At 43.9% G+C, this 19,614-nt stretch overlaps 2 protein-coding genes across 4 annotated transcripts; both read right to left on the reverse strand.

Moving 5' to 3' along the window:
* Nucleotides 1-439: 439 nt before the first annotated feature.
* Nucleotides 440-2,353, reverse strand: cdk2ap1 (cyclin dependent kinase 2 associated protein 1). Of its 2 annotated transcripts, none has more exons than XM_080847766.1 (4): nt 2,226-2,353; nt 1,553-1,647; nt 1,206-1,332; nt 440-1,043 (listed from the first exon to the last, which is right to left on the reverse strand). In XM_080847766.1, the coding sequence occupies exons 1-4, from the start codon at nt 2,302-2,304 to the stop codon at nt 976-978; spliced, it is 369 nt and encodes a 122-aa protein (XP_080703892.1). In that variant the 5' UTR covers nt 2,305-2,353; the 3' UTR covers nt 440-975. The 2 variants fall into 2 exon arrangements, with proteins under 2 accessions (XP_080703892.1, XP_080703893.1); XM_080847767.1 differs by having other exon boundaries at nt 2,238-2,351.
* Nucleotides 2,354-3,294: 941 nt separating this feature from the next.
* On the reverse strand, nt 3,295-19,535 carry sbno1 (strawberry notch homolog 1). 2 transcript variants are annotated; one of them, XM_080847765.1, is made up of 32 exons: nt 19,457-19,535; nt 17,601-17,705; nt 17,174-17,278; nt 15,969-16,293; nt 15,386-15,486; nt 15,109-15,202; nt 14,646-14,806; nt 14,208-14,341; nt 13,999-14,089; nt 13,649-13,810; nt 12,670-12,805; nt 12,423-12,528; nt 12,023-12,176; nt 11,459-11,641; nt 11,079-11,176; nt 10,560-10,708; nt 9,867-10,061; nt 9,601-9,777; nt 9,071-9,237; nt 8,751-8,882; nt 8,296-8,431; nt 8,020-8,132; nt 7,753-7,824; nt 7,575-7,674; nt 7,397-7,471; nt 6,924-7,070; nt 6,735-6,829; nt 6,178-6,264; nt 5,851-5,988; nt 5,612-5,688; nt 4,700-4,893; nt 3,295-4,596 (listed from the first exon to the last, which is right to left on the reverse strand). In XM_080847765.1, the coding sequence occupies exons 2-32, from the start codon at nt 17,703-17,705 to the stop codon at nt 4,454-4,456; spliced, it is 4,152 nt and encodes a 1,383-aa protein (XP_080703891.1). In that variant the 5' UTR covers nt 19,457-19,535; the 3' UTR covers nt 3,295-4,453. The 2 variants fall into 2 exon arrangements, with proteins under 2 accessions (XP_080703891.1, XP_080703890.1); XM_080847764.1 differs by having other exon boundaries at nt 15,969-16,296.
* Between the last annotated feature and the right edge of the window lie 79 nt (nt 19,536-19,614).

Here is a 19,614-nt window from a genome sequence, read left to right on the forward strand (position 1 = left end):
TGCTTACCTCTGCAGCTGCATAGCGCTGTACTTCCACCCTTCAACAGCAAAGTCCCCTCCGTCAGACCATTGGCCAGAAGGTTTCCAAAAGGACGAAGCTGATTGGCTTACAGACGCACTATTCAAACATCCCCTCATCTTACACCTTGTGATTGGTTAAAAATACTGACTATGATAATTTCAGTTGACAAAACAGTGCACCCGATTGGTTTTCCGTAATACGCGTAGAAGGAAGTGACCTTCGAAAAATCAGTGGCGTGGGATAAATACATAGGATAAAAACCTAAGCCCACTTTTAAAAATATTGAGATATTTAGTTTATGTAATAAACGTCGTTCTGAATAGTTTCCCAATATCTATAACCAAATTGTCTGAATAAATAAAATAATATAAAGGTGATAAAACGACACAGTTGGGACATATATTCAAAATACCCTCAAACTAGAAAATGTTTTATTGAAAATACACTTTATTACGCAAGGTAATAAATACGTACAAAACGCAAACAACAGGTGTAGCAACTGGCTGTCGAAACTCATTGTATAATGTCATAACATACAAAGTCTTCATTGTTTATTGTTAAGAGATAATCATAAAAACGTACACACATATATTCCGTCACACGTCAAAGCTCTTGACTACTCTAACCCTGACACGGCCATGCACTTTCAGTCAATTAAATCAAGGGGGTTTGCCCAATTGCATGCATTTTTACATTTTAATCTCAAATTCAAAACTTATTTACGTGTAACTTGCTCTGAGAAGATAACTATATTTACAGTGCAGGTTTTAGGGTGCCTTTGAGAGCCATAGCCTAAAACCCCTCATCCCTGCATGTGACTGCCTTTTCTATGTAACAAAATACTCAAAGCTTCTGCCTGCCATTCCCAAGCCTTCTCTGTAGAGGATAGCATGCAGTGTCTCTATGATCAGGTCTGCGTTCAGTGCGGGAGGGGGAGGTATAGCCTGCCATGGCTAAGACCTTGCATTTCTCTCTGTCTCTGCCAAGCACTCACGGACCAATCCTCTGGCATGGATGATGCCTAAAAAGACATGAAAATAATGTTTTATTTGTTTGTTTGTGTATTTATAATAATATAAAAACAATCATGGCAGATGACAGGGGCCTGAGTGTAGTGCAATGTGTATGAGTATTTGCAAAGACTATAGGGCTGAACAGCCAAGGGAGAGAACAAAGTGTTTACCTCGCTTCAGTCTCTCCATTGCAGTTTTGCTCCCAGCATACGTCGGCCGGATCTCCTTTCCAAGCTCCTCAATGATGGCCAGGAGTTCGGCATACTTGTTTTGAGGTACCTGGTTTCCATTTGGCCCCTAAGCACACATGACACTAATAAGCTACAGTACAAGTGAAAGCCTGACATTACTTATATTTTTTATTGAATAATCTAACACCTTGTAAGTGTGTGTGGCTGTTTAGATATGTTTAAAAAAAGAGAGAGAGATAGAGAGAGATAGAGAGAGATAGAGAGAGAGAGAGAGAGAGAGAGAGAGAGAGAGAGAGAGAGAGAGAGAGAGAGAGCGAAAGACAGACCTGTTGGAAGCCCAGGGTGGGTGGCCCAAAGTCATTCACCACCGGCCTGAAGGACTGGATTGTTGTCATGTTAGATGTTGAGGATATGTTTCCAACTGAAATGAATACATACACATGTTTTAGTGCTGAGTTTTGTTATGGTTTCCTGAAGACACAAAGTATTTAAGTAAATTAGTCTAACACAGATTTTTACAGAGACTAAAATTCGTCTTTGTCCTAAGCAGAGGCATCCTGCTGTGCAAACGCAGTGGTTGCAGTACTGCGCTCATACACAGGGTGTCCTCTTAGAGCTGCACCGGTCTGAATCAGATCAATCACCAACCCCAAGAGACAATCATGGAGGCAACGGAACGGGGCTGATTTAAGGAGCTAAAGGATACATCTTTATCACATAGTAATGGCCTCCGCCACGCTACAGCCGCGGCAGTACATCGGCGATTTATTCTATCGATACATTGTATCACCCTACCGAAACATCTTCGGCAATCGCACACCAAGGACGAGCTTTTTTCAGTGGTAATAATGGCGGAGAAGAATTAGCCTAGCTCTTAGGATCTGACCTTATATATCTAACTGGACAAAACTACACAAACGGGTCTTTGCCCAGGTATTCTTTGTGAGGCACATTTTTTACAGTCGACAAAATACGTTGTAGACGTAACAAGAATCTTACTTTTTCGCTCACCTTGGTTCCCTGAAGCACCCGGAATCTGCTGGTGAACATTGGGTTTGTAAGACATGCCCAAAGACATTATAAATTGAAGAAATAAAAATGACCCGAAATTCAACGAAGCGTCTGTCTCGGAGACACTTTTTGTTTACAGCAGCGGCGCCGGCAAACATGGCCGTCACTTCTCACTCTGACACTCAGAGAAATCCATCACAATGGGACACACTGGCCTTAACGTATTCGCAGATATTTCACACATCACATCCGATCCGAAGTTTGGATATGACCCAAGTTTCATTTAAGAAAAAAATAAATAAACAATAAACTTTAGATGATTTTAAAATAATAATGATAATAAAAACTTAATCATGGGCAGTCAGTCATTTTATGATGCAATTTTGATCCCATTTGTTGATTGATTATTCTTTTGTAGTTTTATGATGAAAAGCGAGGGACAGTTTCTGAAATTAAATATCTATTTCTGAAAATACCATACTTAATGCGAAATGTATATACCCTCCAGTGACATGCCTAGCAAAATAACAGTAGCCTTGTAGACGTCATGAGACAGAAAAACTAAATGCAACCAAAAATATTACATTTAAATCTCTAAGAGTAGAATACACTTTATAAATCATTCATCCGTGTAGGAAAAATGACATGAATTAGAAGATATTTTTTATCATAAAACTATTTAAAGAGTTGTGTTTCACAACAATTGACTGTTGCCCCAGAACTCACAGCGAGACTGGTTGAAACTTGATTATCCATGCTCTGTCCATGAACTATAGGCGTACATAACTTGATTTCCTCCTACATCTACCACATTTGGCTATGTAATCCATCTGGGCCAGTTGTAACAGTAAGGTCCATCCCTGAAGAGTGCTGTAGTGGAGACCCTCTGATTATGGTTATCCTTCAGTGGTACTGCTGGATGTGCATCTTAGTTAAGCTGCAATTTTATTGATATTTAACCGAATACGCTCAGTTTAACCACAAGCTCATTGAATGAGGAGAGTAAACGAGACAAGGGAAATCAATTCAATCAAGTGTTTGTTCACAAGGAGTTTTATTGGTCTTATGCAAGAGGTAGAAATCTTGCACGGTTTATTCTATTAGTCTTTGTACATCAAATCAGTCAGTAGTGCAACTCGTGCAAGGATGAAATGACATTGTCCTTCAAGTGTTTAACATCTAACATTTTAAGCAAAACATGTTGGTTTTTTTTTTGTTTTATTGAACATTTTGTAAGATATGCACCTATACACATTGGTATAGCAAAAAATAAAGCAACCTAGATGAGCCCTACCCGGTCCACATATACAGCTCTCTGAAATGGAGGAAAGGAAAATTAGAGAGAAAGAAAACAGGAGCTCGCGCTTAAGTTCCCTTGGCACACAAAACACCGGCTCGCATCGACGCTTGTCGGAGGTGCTTTGCTGCAGCATCCGAGCCCTGCGTTGAAGAGGTTCCAGTTTGAACAGGGACTCGTGCGTGCTTTCCTTCCTGGCTCGCACCCACAACACAATCACATCAAACTCATTCAGCCCTCGACTTGGAAAACTGAAAACTAAGGAGTTCTTGCCATGCAGTCACAGTTTTCCACTTCCCACGATGAAGAAGCTCCAACTGCCCCACCGCTCTTTTCTCCAGGAGCATGCTGATGGGGAACAAAAAAGAGCGAAGTAAAATATGTTGAGAGGGGGGTTCGGTGGGGGCAGGCTGTTTGTGTGGGTGTGCATGCGTGCTTTGGGCACCTCTGATGCCAAACTTTTGCGTATTCAGGAAAGAGAGATGATGTTCATGTAGTGAATCCCCTGAGTGTGAAGCTGTCAGTGTCTTGAGGGTGCAGTGGAGCAGGCTATCGGGCCAGCGGAGGTGCCACGTCCTGCTACAGAGGTCACATGTTCAAAAGTCAAAGGAGGAGGAGGCAGCGTGGGCGGGGGTTAACACCACCCCAGGCTTGGCAGCACTCTTTGCAGCCTCTCTCGTTGCCCTTGGCGGAACAGGTTGGGAACCTAGTCCCGCTCAGTCCACTCGGAACCTAGACTCAACAGAACCCTGAAGTCTCTTGTCTGACTGAGACAAAGCCCTCCTGCAGCGGCAGCAGCCGCGACGATACGAGAAGTCGGCTAGGGCCAGAGGGGAAAGTTCAAGGGTGGGGAGGAAGGTAAAAGTCCGGTGCCTGCCGGCTGCAGGAGAAAGGAGAGTGAGGTGGGGTTGGGTGGGGGCTATGTGTTTGCAGAGTGGCTGAGGCTCTGAGGGTGCAGCTGCTGCCACATCTGCTGTTGCTGGACGGCCAGCTGCTGCGACTGGTCCGACGACGACAAGAGGTTGGTCAGAGGGGACACACAGTTGGCTGGGATTAACAAGCCTGAGAAAGAAAGAGAGAACACAAAAAAAAAAGATTCAGACAGTGCCTCAGCGGATGTAATTTGCACAAATTGAAGTCACAAGAGTAACAAATGCAAACTTACCAACGATTCTGTGCCCGTCCTCTGTTCTCAAACGAACAATCTGCATTTTGACGTTGGTTCCACTGACGGAGGCCAGCACTCCCTCTACTTTGGTCCAGACGCTGAGCACGGAGCCGCACAGGACGTAGTAGGTCCTGCAGCGCAGCCCGATCTCACACTGCATCCCCGCCGATGCCTTCCTACAGTTTCCGCGCCTGAAACGCAGACAGCAGAAGCGGGTCACAACGCATTCTCCACATCACAGATCCCATGGGCTAAGCCCTTCATAATCACCACCTGGAGACCTGATGTGCCTCTGGCCCAGGACTGCTCCTATATACGTCTACTTATCAGGTGCGTTTTCTGAAAGAGTCATTGAACAACTACCGTAGTTAGATGATGGAGAGACTATCGTTTTGAACACTTTCGCCACGGTTACCACAGTGGTTGCTCATCAACGCTTTTGGGAAACACAGTCCTGATCATTTTGCTCCTAATGACCAACAGCTCAGGGAAGGTGGCTGTTCCATCGGAATGCATACTCCACAGTAAATTATACAATCGTAAGATACAGGTCGAACCATTTATTAATTTATGATTGAACAATAGGCATTCTACGAGTTGGGATATCCTGGCACAACCCCAATTGGATTCTTCTCCGCATTTTAAACGCTTTAATAGTCAACGTTAATGACATCAACAATCCATTCTCTTCCTAAATGGCAGCCATATCACAGCCAAGGGGATTTCCTTTATCCAAGCCTTGAAGCTTGCTTTACCAGTTGGGCAACATCATCCACATCTTTTATGTGGGGAGAGTATTTGTTTCAGTCACTACAAAAGGGTTTACTAAGAGATCAAGGCATCACTGTATGAATAGGCAAGTCTGCATTTTACTTGTGTTTCTGGGATCGAGGTGTGAACGTTACATACCAGAAAGCATGAGCACAGATCTCTGCTGAGGAGTTGTACTGATCTATCCAGTGTTGCTTGGCATCATCTGACAGGACCTGGTCAAAATCAGATGGTATTAAAACCTCATTAACTTCACAGAACACAAGACCTTAACAAAAGCTTCACTCAGTTCATTTTATTTCATTTGTCAATCGTGCTTTTATTAAATGACAGCAACCATTTTTTAGTTTTTTATCTAGGTCTGGGGCAACGTTTACCTTTTTACACTTTTTCCGGATATCGGCGTACGTCTCTTGTTTAAGTTGCTTCCCTGTGTTCGGCCTGTAGACTAGGAAGAGCTTTTTCTTGCTGTTGACCTCCGTGACCAGAAGGGCAGTTTTCTTATTGTTCCTCACCTGTAAACCAGTGGGGTAAAATCAGGAGTGAAACCAGGTTAAATGTGTCCAATTTAAATCTTCGTTCTTTGGTTAAAAAAAACAACAACATTAAAATAGTTGTGCAGCATGTTTATGTAGTGATTTTGTTTTGGCCAAGACCACCAGCAGTCTTACTCTTCAAAAAAATGATCAGAAACATTTTCTTACCTGCACATAGAAGCCATCATCAGGGCCATTGTGTTCTGCCCAAATATGGGTGGCATCTTCCCATGACATCCCTCTCTCTACGCTCACCTGTACAAACCAGAGAATATCAGCAGCCAGACAAACACCCACCAATATCTCCAACATAACACCCACAATCATGAGGTTTTTCAGAGACCTTTTTTTTTTGTTTTAACAAAAAGCATTTGGGGCATTAGTAGAAGGGGCCTGAAGTAAAGACAGCTGTGAAGTAATGCAAAAACTCCGAGAAGGCATCAATGACCACATAATCCACAGAAAATCTTAACGGGTCATCCTTTGGAGATGAGCTGTTGACCTCTTGTTAGTTTTCAAATTGTCGCTGTTTTTAAAGTTCTGCTTACCTAAAGCCACTAGATTACATTTAAACAAAGCAGATTTGTGCTTTTGCACCAGAAGGCCAAATGCTGAGGCTGTATTTCTGCTCCTTAAAGCACAGACCAACACCAATGGCTAGCTGTCATTCATCTCAATTCTGACAAAAGTATACACAGAGGAGACGTTTCAATGGTTTTACTCACAGTGTACAACTCCACATGTCCTGAGGTTGAGTATCCAGGGGTCAGGAACTTCTTCATGTTAACCTTCCTCACTACCTCATCCCCTGAGCCCAAATCTATAGGGAAGAACCAAAACACTGAACACGGCTGATTCTCCTGAGAGCAGAGATGCACTAGCGCACAGAGGAGCAAATAGGCTGACCAGCTTACCCAGAATTCCCATGTCATAACGTCCATTTTTCTTGGCATTGGAGATGACAGCAGTTAGTGTGTCAGCGAAGTACTGGAAGAGAGAATTCTGCTGTTGGACCGCCATACCAAGAATCCGGTTAAGGAACTTCCCAATGTTGTTATAATCTGTAGACACAGAAAGACACACCATCACTGCATAAAAGACATATGATATTTTTAGCAGCATATTGTTTTGAAAAACCTAAAGAAAACTATTGCTACCCACTCTATACAACTAATGAGCTTTTTTTGTATTCAAAATAAATATTAATAACCAAAGTCACAGGACACAGACTACCAGTATGACAAACCTAAAAAAGGTAAATCAGGCCACTAGACAATGCTGGATTCAGTTATCCAGTAATGTCTGTGAAACAGTTATCACCATGGCAACTGAAGCAGTTTATTTATTAAGCCTATATGTTTATTCACTACATGCAAACACATCTAACCTTTGTCCAACGTCAGGATTCGGGACCGATCCTCGATGTTGATCAGTCCCACGCCTATTAAGCCATTGCGGATGTCTGCAGAAGTGAGGAATGTTACATAATCACTTATTTACTTTGTACTAAACACATAAGCATGTAAAAGCTTGTTAATGCGATCAAGCACTTCTGCTTTCGGTACCTTTAAAGAAATCCCCTTCATACTCTGAAGGAGGGGAGACCAGGGGAGAGTCCAAGTTGACGATGGACTTCATGACGATTTCCAGCGCGTTTCTTCCATACTGTGGAGGACAGAGAGGTCAGAACAAGAACGGTGGAGGACTTCCTCCAAATGTGCTACAATCAGACGTCCATCTTACTTTGTTGTCAAAGTTGAACCGGCTCAAGTCTCGGGTCTCTGTTGCTCTTCTGTCCCCATGTGTCAGAGCACCCTGCTCAACAAAAAGACACAAAGAGGTTTGTACAATGCAGAATGAATTTGCTGAAAGCATGTGTATATACAATGGCAGGCTATATGTCTTGCTATCCACAATGTCCATCCACAATCTTATGCTTATGAATGATGTCATGTGATCCTACACTGCTCTTCTAATAAGCAGTGAGTAGACTTACTAGTCAGGACTCACCAAGCTTTCCAGTCTTTTGGCAACAATCGAGGCGAATCGCTGTTCTCCTGCCAGCTCAGAGATGAGGAACACATACTCTGGCGCTGTGACCTGATTGGATCTGTGTGTTCGGCCTAAGAGCAGAAGAGAGATAAAGAAAGAAAGAAAGAGACACAGACACACCTGTTATTAAAATACCCACACTTTAGACAAAGCAGACTGACATTACTACAAATCCAACACAGAGGTTAGTTTTTGTAGACAGTAAGTAAAAAGTAAATGGAGGTCCCAACTTACCGAACTGCTGGATGGCCCGGTCTGCGCTCCAGGGCAGCTCCAGGGTCATGTGCACTCTCCTCCTCTGGTTCTTCACCCTGCGGTCAGCCTGCAGAGAGATCCCAGAGCTGGCCGCCTCCGAGATGATGGCAATATTCTGCAAAGATCAGAATCAGGTTTTATTGATAAGCCGGGATTTGATGGTTGTGGGGATGGATCACTTCAGATGAATACTGTAATATTTTGTCCTTACTGTGCACTTGATATTAGTCTGATGATTCTGTCATGGGTCATTATATGACTATCCTACAAATCTCTTTTTCCAAAGTTTTGCTCAACTTTGCTTTTTTGTTTTTAAATCCATCCCTTCAATGTTCTACAATAGCTGACTGCAATTCCTAAGAGCATAAACCAGGCAGACATTACAATCACACAACATCAGATCAAGGCCATGATGCTAAAAGTCCGCCGCTTACCTTTTCTCCATCCATGAAGCGCTGCTTCTCTGTCAGGTTCAGGATCTCCACGGGAACATCCAGCTCGGAGCGCGACTCGTAGGAGATGCTGCCGTCGTCATTACTGACCACCCTGCCTTTACGTCCCGTCATCTACAATGGACCAGACAAAGCAACTTACAAACAATCCTGAAAGGAGACTGAACAACTCTGCCTAGACCGCTAAATATTTAAGGTTCATTGTATTTTAAGATACAACTGCGGTCATTGTGCACACTACAGCAAACCAAATTGCTGAAAGTCTGTTCTTGTGTTAGCGTGCATTCGTAAGTCCCACGGACCTCAGCAACATTCTCAGGGCCCCCAAGCTCGTCGATTAGCTCGTCAAGCGTGTTGGGGGGCAGCGACTCGGCTAGCTTCTCCAAGTCATCAAGCAGGTGGCGCTTCATCTGCTGGGCATCCTCCACTGCATCCTGGCTGGTCACACAGCCATCACTCTCCGTTTTAGCTGATCAAAGAGACAGGCAGCCAGTTATGACCATGAGCTTTAATAACATCTTCTCAAATATATACACACACATCCAGTAATCTGTGAATGTAGTATCTAATGACTGCAGCTGTCTAGCATTTCTTCTTCACATCCTTGGCCCATCCAATGTTCCCTTCACCCGGCTCATTACATACCCTACATTGTCTAGTATGTATTCATTCTCCTGTGTATTCCGTGTTTCTTTTCTTTTGTTTTAACATTTATCCATGTTTGTTATGTTTTAGTAGCTCTACCTAAAAAGCTGAGGAACCTGAAACAGTCTGTCTAAGTGTGACGAGACGCTACGTGTTGTGATTCTGATGTAGAGGAGGATCAACCCACCTGCTGGGGCGGCGACTGCGGGCACTTTGGCGACGGGTGTTGTGAAGGTCAGCCTGGTGGAGCCCAGCCCAGACGCCAGCAAGGCACTTTGAATGGAGTCGGGGTCGATGCTCTTCCTTCTCTTCTTGCCCTTCTTCTCCTTGCTTTTCTTGGAGTCCTTCCGGATGAGCCAAGGATCTGGGGAGACAAATTAAGTTTCAGAGAAAAGACATGGCTATTTCTCAGCCCCACTGTCACAACCATTCTAGACGCTTGTAATCGCTCACCATCCTCCTCATCCTGACTGGACTCGTCCCTAAAGGGGTTGAAGTCGTCCTCCTCCCCAGAGCTGACCGACTTGAAGCTGTCGTTGCTCTCTGCGTCCTGGTCAGACGCGTCTGATTGGCTCTCCTCTGAGCTGCTGCTTCCTGACAGCCCTCCCGACCGCCGCTTTCTCTTCGTCTCCTTCTTGACCTCCTGACCTGTGAGGGAGAACAGGAAAAATCTCCCATCAGCCACTGCACAGGTCAGAGCACCCAGAGCTAATAAGATAACCATCTGTATGCACATAGTGTCAATACAGCCCATGCTCCGGTTAACAAATCACTAACACTACATCAATAAGTATCAATCCCCTAACTCATACATTATCTAAAACCAATACATTCTCAGGGTATCCATGGTAAACCCAACACAGTCAACCAGCAGACTTGCAGCACATCGGTTGAAGTATAGCACGTCTGTGTCCTTCAGCGCAACGTAACTCACTGCATTTCACACAAACTCAAAGCAGAAACCGACTAAATCATCTTTCTTCCCGCCGAGGTAACTATCCAAGCGGATAAAATCTTCGATGGCTTGCGTCATGGCGGTATCCAAGGACACCTTATCACCTACGTTTAAACCATCCTCACAGGGTTTGCTTGGCAGGGTACCAAGAAACGACAACAAAGAGACTAGCACAACACCGTGACACAAACCTTTTCTCTTGGTGCCCTTCTGGTCCTGGGCATTGTTGTTGATGGCTGGCGGGGGTTTCTTGGAGGGCAGATCAATACCCAGCAGGCTAAAGAGCTTCTGTCTGTCCGGGGCAGGAAAGTGCTTCTCCACTAGAGACTGGAACACACCCCTGCCAGGAATCACACGAGATGATGAATGGACAGGTCTCATACAGAATTCACACTGTAGCTCTCTGTAATGGACCTAGAGTGTTTTTCTAAATGCAGTCCCTTTCATTTCCTTTGTCCATACATAAACCTTTGTTGATTCATTAATCTCTTTCCAGAGACACATTAATTATGCATATTGAGCCTAGAAATTGACACATGGTTCTCCTTTGTCATGGAATGCTGCATCATATCCAAATGTTTCCCTCTCGAGAATTTCCAATAGGTTTTGCTATGAGGTGTTTGGTCTGTACCTGTACAGCCAACTATGTTATATCGAGAAAGAGCATGGACTATAGGACTTAAAGTTTGAGAGCCTGTGGTAGCACTCACTTAGCAGTGGACACAAAGTCGTTGAGCTCTCCTCCTCCCTCCTCCAAAGCCTCCAGTGTTCGGGCCTCTCCTGTCGACTGAAGACCGATCACCACACACTGGAGAAGCAGAGGGAGGGAGAAATATTAACCACCGGTCTGTCTCACGCACACGCCTTCCTACCCGCCCCAAAGTATGAGGGAGGTTTACACAAATGATGTGTTTAGGCAATCAATGTGGTTTTATTAGACGGTCACAAATGCTTAAAAAATGCTTTAAAAAAATTTGAAAATAAGTTAACAAGATTGGAAACGTTGAGTCACTTGTCTAATATCATGAAGTTTAGACCAACATAACACCTTTTTATTTGCACCTTAACCTGCCTTCAACAGGACCCTCACCTTTCCATTCTTGACCTCGTCACGGGCCAGCTGCACGACTCGGCGCACTTTTGAGGCGATGCACAGGTACTTGAAGAAGCGCTGGTGTGCCGACCAGAACTGGCCCCACATGGACTTCTTCATGCGCTGCTCGGCGTCCATGAGGTTGGCAGCCTGCTGGAACTTCTCCCGGGCGCTCACCCACTGAGAGGCACAGGGGAACACTTGGGTAAGTACAGTGGTGGGAAAAATGGGTTGCCTTCTCCAACTAACAGGGCTGCATCCAGAATACATACCCATATACCCACTACTTCATAGTTCATTTTTTTTTTTCAACAGCTCAAACACAAAAGCCTTCCTGACAAGATGTTCAAGAAGGGTCTGAATAAACCAGAATAAAACAACAGAGATGACCTGCTATAGCAGGGGGCTAACGAACAGGCACTGTTATCCCTCAGCAACCTTGTGCAGCAAAGGGAGCACACAGGATACAACCATGACATGACCTCTGCTCTTTGTAGAGGAGTTCAGATATAGGATATACTAAAGGTCATTCCTCTGTTAATTAACAACACCTATGCATACCAGTCGTACTGCCTTGTTGTACATCTTGATGTAGTCATTGGATAAAGGGACTTCTTCAATCTTAAACGTCACACCCTGAAAGCTCAGCTGCCGGGCAATGTACATTCCTCTCAACTTCATATCCATGGCAACAATCTCCATGGCACCAACACCTCTGAGGATTGAATGATTTAAAAACCAATAAATTAAAATGATATAAAACACATAAACAATGACAAGCAATTATGAGCACTTCCACCAGTCACATCAAGGCAGTCACATCAAGCAGTAGGCCGAACTTAAGACAGAAATAGAACACACCATTCAGGTAAGACAGAATTACTGCTGCTTTCCTTGACACACACACACTATATTCACTAGAGTAGCCTAAAGCGGTTTCTTCAGAATAAGAAATACAAACCTCCTCTCCACTGCTTGAATGAAGTTGGTGAACTCCTTAAAGGGCGTTCCTTCACCCCAGATGCCAAGTCGGTTCATGTAGGCCATGTTCCGCGGTTCAGACGCACCTAGAATGCAGATAACCAATTATTGAATGCACCAACACAGTTAACTCATTTGTAGTTCTTAATCCATACGAGTGCACCCACATTTATTAGGGTGTGTTTGTGTGAGTTTGTATGTGTGAGAACATGTCTGCGTCTACCTACCTGTGGCACTAGCATACACCACCCGGGCTTTGGGTAATTTGTTCTGAAGCTCCAGCACAGCCAAACCGGTCTTTGTGGGTTTTGAAGACCCAATGGGGCAAACATTTTTGGCTTTGTGGCATTCATCAAATACAATCTGACAGGCCAGTCAAGGGAAAGAATCACATGCTACTCTATGATAACCGTCTACACAGGGCCTATACGTTTCACTCATCCTAGGACTCATTACTTATCTAGTACCAACCAGAAACAAAAAAAGTAAAAACAGGATGAAATTTCTAGGTCAGTAAACTAATTTATACAGAGTTCCCACCCATTTTCATTTTTTAAAACTTATCCATGACTTTTCAAAAGACCTTCAAAATAATTTCCATGACCTTTCACCACCAACAAGTACACAAAATTGAATACTTTACAGCACAGATTGGACTTAAAATATTGAATGAAAAAAAAACATTTTCATTAGACTAATGAAGATGACTAAACTGTCAATTCAACTGAATCACATTGCAGAATTCCACACAATACAACATTATCCATGGAAGACTACAAAAACAGAATTAATTTCATTAGACCTACAAAAACAAAATCACTTTTCCAAAACAATCAATGAATTTGCTGAATTCCATGACTTTTCCAGGATTTCCATGACTGTGGCAACCCTGTTCATGGCTGACGCAAACAGCACAAATCTTTTATGAACCTACAAAACTGATGTATAACTATAGTATAACTTTATGTTAAACTTAAATGACAGACTAATTGCAAATGTCTTTGCAGAACTCTGTTTTTAGGCAAAGCTTCACAATGCTGCTAAAGTGCAGTAGTAGGGCATGTTTAACAGTACTGACTGTTCAAGGGAAATCTTGGAAGAAATTTTACTGAGGGGGTTGAGTAAAAAGAAAGTTACGGAACATTCTTTGGCTGCCGAAATGGTGTTACTCAACTGCATCCAAGGTTTTTTTACTGATAAGGATACACATCCGTCGAAGTCATCACCACACCAATGTAGCAGCTGCTTAAACCTGGTCTTGTATTTCCCACCTGACTGGCTCTCTCCGATGAGGGAAGAGTACGTGGCAAAAATCACACCTTTCTTCACACTGCCGTTGTGTTTTGAGGAAATCTTCCCGTATTTAAACTGGAAAAGAAAATGGACAAAATATATAAGACGGAACCGGGCCGTGTTGGCATGTGTAGGAGTGAGAGTGCAGGAGAGAGGAAGAGTGAGAGCGAGACGGAACCGTGATGAGTGGGTTGCAACATGAGTCATCAGCGGAGGTGGGTGAAGTGCTAAGATTCTAAGATTCTCGTGGCTACTCCGTTCACCTTGTTCAGCGAGTGGACTGAGATGTTCTTGGCGCCGATATCCCTCAGATCTCTCTCTGCGTCGTACTTCAGGTCATTGGAGACGCTGAACCTAAAGGAGAAAATGTTCAAGATGAGGGCACAGACAAGGCTCTGTTAATAAACCTAAATCCCCAGGAGTAATAGTACCAAAGTGAAGGAAAGACAACAAAGATGGAGAGAGTACTGACCAGAGGGAGCGTTTCCTCCCCAGCAGGTAGTTCTCGTAAATGATCCCAGCAATGGTTCTCCCTTTCCCAACTCCAGCCCCATCCCCTATCAGATAGGCTGCTCTGTCTTGGTTGGGAAGGAATGTCTCGTGTTGCTGTGAAAGGCAGATCCCAAAACACATATGAATTACACATTCATCAGTTTTACATTAGATTAGACAGCTGGCTCTGCTAGAAGGCAAGACGTTCTACTTAAAAGGTTCTAACACGATCTACAACAGAGAGATCTTCATTTTCACCTCTGTCAGTTATTATACAGAGTGATCATTTACGATGTTTTGGCCTCGCCACTACTGCTGTAATACATGTAGGATAGGCATTTACATGACAACGTGTTCATTTGTGCCTGTAAACTTCTCCGGGTGAGAACAGCAGGGCAGTCTGACATTACTGCCTCACCTGGCTGGCATATGTAATGGCCTCCAGTTGCAGAGCGGAGAGCCAGCCGCGGTCAATGGTCTCCTCAGGGACAATCAGGCGGTACCACACGTCCGGAGGTTTCACGCTGGACAGCGAGCTGGTCTCCACCACCGGGTCAGGGTGCCGCAGGCCTGTCTTCACTGTGGGAAGAAGGAATATAAGAGCTCCTGATACGCCATTGTACACTGCTGAGTGCATGCGTGTTCCCATTCACATTACTTTTCTAGCTCTAGAAGCCATTGTAAAATAAGGCTCTTATTTATTTCCCCAAAGCAGCTCTGGCAGGAGCTGGCTGTTTTTTCCAAAACTTACTCTTGACAGGCTGCTGAGCACCCATCTGAGGGCTGGATGTCAGCTGGATGTCAGCTAAAAAGCCCACTCACAACCAAAACCCTCTCTGTATAATGCATGACATGAATGTGTTGACAGCACTTGCGCTCACATTTCATCGGCATGTATTCCGCATAAGTCTCCGCATGGCCCAATTCCTCCTCTTCCTCCTCCTCTGGCTCCTCTTCATCTTTAATGTGCGGTATCTGCATAGCAACACAGAAGAAAAGAAAAAAAGTGTACAATACAATAAACACCCTTAAGGAGAACAAGAATAGAGGTTGATGTTCAGTGCTTCACAATGAGCTTCAATGCAGCTTCAATGCAGTGAATTAATAAAATTGTCAGTACTGAGTATAATAAGTGGCTAGTATAAGGAAGAAGCTTACATTGGTGGGAGAAAAGCTACGCATTTTCAGGTCCTCGTTCACCCAGATTCTGGCCACGTCTTTGCTGGTCACCTCTTTCTTCACGCCGTTGTTTAACTCCACTGAAACAGAAAGAACTTAATGAGCCCATGTAAACCAGACATCAAATTAAACAAAACCATACAAAATAACTGCACACCTAAAAACCAGCCACCACACAAACATTACAAGAAAACCATCCCTCCACCAGAACCCTGTCTGTGCATTAGGGGAAGAAACCACTGATACCTGCTCTATTCATCATCTTGGATGAGACCACAATTATTTCTGCAAGAGGGAAATAATTTCCACTTTGTTCAGGAAAGACCACAATGAGAAGAAAAGGGCCCAACAGAGCCATTAAAGCAGACTGCATACACAACACACAACCATGCATTTCATCAGAGGAAGAAGCAGGAGTTGAATTCTGGATACTTAGCCTTCTCTCTAATCTGAGCCTGTACAGTCTTCACAGACCTCTGGGCTTTAGTCAGCAGAGAGAGGAAACACACATACCAGCATAACAGCAACTCAAAACCAATAACAGAGTAACAACCCTACTCACTTGTGCTCGCAGCTGTCGCTGTGGCAACCGGAGGGGCGATGTCCGTTGGCGGTTTGAGCTTCATGAGTTCCCCCAGGCTGCTGGTCTTCAGGCCTCCCTGCTTCAGCAGGTCCTTCAGCTTCACCTGCTCCCGGTTTGGAGGCACCACAGAGCAGACGGGCGCATGCGTGGCCGAGACCATCCCCCTCGAATGCACTACCTTCGTCACTGTGATGGTCTGCCGAGCCGTGGAGCCCGAGGCGGGTTTAGTGACCACGATGGTGCCCAGCGAGGGCAGCTGGTTGAGCTGGTTTAAGACGAACGTTGTGGTCGATGGCTGAGGCTTCTGCTGTGGAGGAGATTTGAGATAGTCATTAAATAAACCATAACCAACAAAAAAACTACACCATTTCATTAGAGTTATAATAATGCCTGCAACATTCCCATTGCTATGCACTGTTCACTTAAATACTACGTATCTACAGGCTGGCCGACGGTCGGCTAATGTCGGGCTACTGGTGAGTGTCTGCGGTCCTAGTTTTTGCAGTCAAGCACTCCAGCTTTGTTGGTACTAGTTGGACCCCTGTCGGTAGCTTCTTGGTCGATTGGGCATTTAGAGTCGGTGGCGGAGCCAGTCAGTGAGATAGATCACTGATTGGTTTAGCAATACAAAAATGTAAAAAATTCTGGAGGTTTCATTTATCTCCAGCTCTTGACATAGGAAAGCCCTTCGAGTCTGTTGCTGAAGTAGGCCTATCAATGATTGCACCAGTTTAGCTTATTTTACACCTCACCTTTCTTTTTCCACAACCAAAAGACAAAGGACTGACAACACCAGTGGTATTTGTAGCTTCTTATCAGATAGTCTCAACTAAATATAGCTATACCACAAAAACCATCTGTGGCAAGTGGTGTGAAAATGGTGAGCAAAAGCTGCCTTGTTCATGGTTTGGAGATATTTCCGCTCACGCAGGCACAGAACCTACGTGCTAGCTGGCCATTGGGTGTAGTCTTAGCAGTGTGTTCAAGTGCGTCTTTTTGACCCAGACACAGGCGCTCAACAGTCGGCTTAATTCACCACTAATTCTTTGATGTCAGTTTGGTGTGTCTCTGGCTAAAAAGACACTTCCAGAACCAAATAGTCTGCATTCCACTAGTATGCCAAAGCCCTTTGTCCAAGGTTGTATGGTTCCATACAGTTCTTAATGTAGCCATGCATCTCTTACTCTGATTGTGATTGTGGGGGTGGGGTGTTGAGCAGGCTCCGTTCGGACTATCCCAGCAGCCTCGGCTGCCAAACTAACTCCATCAAGCCCGCTGACAGATACTGACTGCAGATAAACACAAAACAAAAATGGTATGTTTAAATTCCTCCAAAAAACACATCCCTCGATCTGCAAGTGTATACAAAACCAGTCAGCTACCACCTGTTCGATCATTGGCGCTAAAATGACATGAAGGGCATTGTCTACACTATGTAACCTTGAAAGTCATTCTTGATGTGCATTATGACAAGATCAGCATTCAAGCAAGGGTCTCAAACCTGCCACGTTCAAATATTATTTGTATTGCAGAACTAAGCTTCTAGTCCATTAAATGAAACCACACAGCTTTTTTCTTTGGATTGCTGTCTTATCATTGCATACTTCATACCTGTTGAGGCACAGGGTCCTGTGGGTCGAGGTCAAAAAGGTCATTTGGGCAGATTCCGCTTTCGCTCAAGGCCGCCAAAAGCAAATCCTGTCCAGGATCCATCATCTGAAAACACAAGAACCAGCCGCTGCATCAACATCAACCACACAACAGTGATTTTTTTTTCTCCTGTCAAGAATCATAGCACATGGACAAGGACAAGTGATTCACACACTCGCCTGGTGTAACACACTCCTTCACCATGCTGCTCACATGCTAAAACTCTAAAAGAACAAGGACGGACCCTTTTCTGAACTCACAAGCACAACTATAGAAGCAATGGACAACACTAAAGTAAAAAGCCACGTCGAAGTTTGAAAGTATGGTGTGACATAATAAACAGGTTGAAAAGTACCAGATACACTCAATTAACTGTTCGCTGTTCTTAGCCACAGATTCAACCATGTCCTGTGTTCGAAACCATGCATCTTTCTCCCGCGGTACGCCCTTACACATCTGGTCTGTTTCGTTTTGAAATGCTTGCCGAGTTGAAGCTGGTTAACGGTCAACAATCAAGCTAAGGTTATACTGGTTTGCTTGTCTGTTTCGGATCCAGGCTATGTTTTGTTTGTTTGTATATTTTGTTATGAGTGTAATGTAAGATGCAACGTAGTGGGCACCCTAGTCGCTAATGAATAATACAACAAATCAGACATAATTTGAGTTTACAATAAAGTTGCCCGGTATCTTTGCGAACACAACATCAACACAACTGTGGAATTATGTGACATATAAGAGCCACACACAAAGCCGAAACATACCATATACCTGAGCACGTGTTTGAAACTTCCTGGTCTGACGCAGCTTGTTAGCAGCCTAGATAGATAGCTGGGCTAACATAGCTAGCAATGTTTCATGCAACTATGGTAGCTATGCAAAATGTCTGTGAGCGCAACGGGCGATGTCAAAAGGGCAGAAGAACTGTTAGCTAGGTAAATCACTTACAAAGCAACAGTGAAGCGAGACAAAATAAACTCTGTCTTATCCTTGAGCGACATAAACAAGCCACACAATGACGGCTAATATCAACTTCAAGTATAAGTGACTTCGCCACCACAACAGTGACATTAGCTAGCTGTCCTAGCCACCTGGTTTACCAACGTGACCGGTCTCTAGGATACAAACATGCGACTTAAACAGTCATCATAGCTATGCATCTGACTATTAATCTGTGGACATACATATTAAATATTATTGAACACAGCCAACAATAACAAATCATACTTCACAGGAAAGTCAGTAACTGTCATGTTACCTAACAATTACCACCACAAGCCAAGGAGACAATCAATATTCTAAAGTCAACCAAAAGGTTGAGCCGCTAACATTAGCTAGCTAACTATCAAACGTGTTCTACTTTCGGTTTGCAAACGGTACTGGCAATTGTAAGTCAATCTAACCTTAGGCTGTTAACGTTTACTATGTTGGCATAAGCAATATTAACGATAGTTGTCAAACTTAACAAACACGCCAAAACACAGTGAAAGAGCTCGGCCTTTGGGACGTATAACTAATATTGAATAATTAACATATCCAGTCGAGTGCCAGACTAAAACAATGTTGTGCTCAAAAAGGTCTTCAAATAAAGCAGTTTTACCCCGTCCTAATGATGTGCCCAGTCACCTCTTGTGGGCTAGCGTTATGCTACCAACTGCTAAAGTTAGCGCTTGCTAACATTAAGAGGCAGCAACCTTAAGAAGATGAAAACAAAACATTAGAGGCGCGAAAAAAACTGTTCCGCGTTCCTTAACTAATCACTACATTTTTTTTAAAGACTTCCGACTTTTCGAAAGTTGAAATAGAATCAAGAAGCTCACTTGATGGTGTGTGAGGCTCCCACTTGTCTCTGCAGTAGTGAGAATGTTCCTCCTTGTCTCCGCTTGTTTGCTAACTACCTGCCGCCATCTTTACCAAACGGCAAAAATCCCGTGTGGGTCACGTGATACTGCGTCCAAATCAGAAGATTTTCTAAGCC

This window comes from Sprattus sprattus, assembly GCF_963457725.1.
Source record: "Sprattus sprattus genome assembly, chromosome: 11".
Classification (NCBI taxonomy): domain Eukaryota; kingdom Metazoa; phylum Chordata; class Actinopteri; order Clupeiformes; family Clupeidae; genus Sprattus; species Sprattus sprattus.